General features: G+C 75.8%; 1 protein-coding gene across 1 annotated transcript in view; it reads left to right on the top strand.

Moving 5' to 3' along the window:
- Positions 1-46: 46 nt before the first annotated feature.
- Positions 47-546, top strand: part of MNEG_5756 (hypothetical protein) — a gene marked incomplete at both ends in the record, with an annotated part of 1,238 nt that continues 738 nt past the window's right edge. Inside the window, 2 exons of the mRNA XM_014045774.1 lie at positions 47-96; positions 208-354. Of these exons, the coding sequence (XP_013901228.1) occupies positions 47-96; positions 208-354 (197 nt within the window). The remainder of the gene's footprint in view (positions 97-207; positions 355-546) is intronic.

Genomic DNA, 546 nt, shown 5'->3' with positions numbered 1-546 from the left:
GCGTCCGGCCCCCTCCGAGCCGCTCGCACCCAGGCCCCAGGGCCTCATGGGTGCGACCGGGCGCTGCCGCGGCACGTCCACGCCCCGCATGTCCTGGTTTTCGCGCCTCTCGCCCCTGCTCCTCCCCACCCAAACTGCGTCCCGCACGGGGGCCTTCGACCCCCAAAAACTGCTGCCCCCACCATCCACATGAACCCCAAACCCCAGGGACGCCCTGGATGCCGCCCTGGCCACGCGGCAGCCAGGCGTGGTGGACGCGCTACTAGAGGAGCTCGCCGCCCGCGGCGGCCTGCACGCGGCGCTCGCCGGCCGCGGCGCCGCGGGGCTGCTGCCGCTGCTGCGGCACCTCGCCAGGTGAGGGCTGCGCGGGCCGCAGCGCGCCCCGCCCTGCCTGCGGCGCGGCCCCGCGCAGAAGCTGCGGAAGCGTCCGTGGCAGGGCCTCAGCGACCCCCGCAACACCATGCCGGTGTCAACCGGCCTCCTGCCGACGCTGTAACCTCCCACCGGCAGGTACATCACCGACCCCCGCCACGCCGCCACCCTGGC

This window comes from Monoraphidium neglectum (assembly GCF_000611645.1).
Source record: "Monoraphidium neglectum strain SAG 48.87 unplaced genomic scaffold scaffold00878, whole genome shotgun sequence".
Taxonomy (NCBI): Eukaryota; Viridiplantae; Chlorophyta; class Chlorophyceae; order Sphaeropleales; family Selenastraceae; genus Monoraphidium; species Monoraphidium neglectum.
Note: the sequence above shows the minus strand (reverse complement) of the source record. Positions and strands in the feature narration are given on the sequence as shown.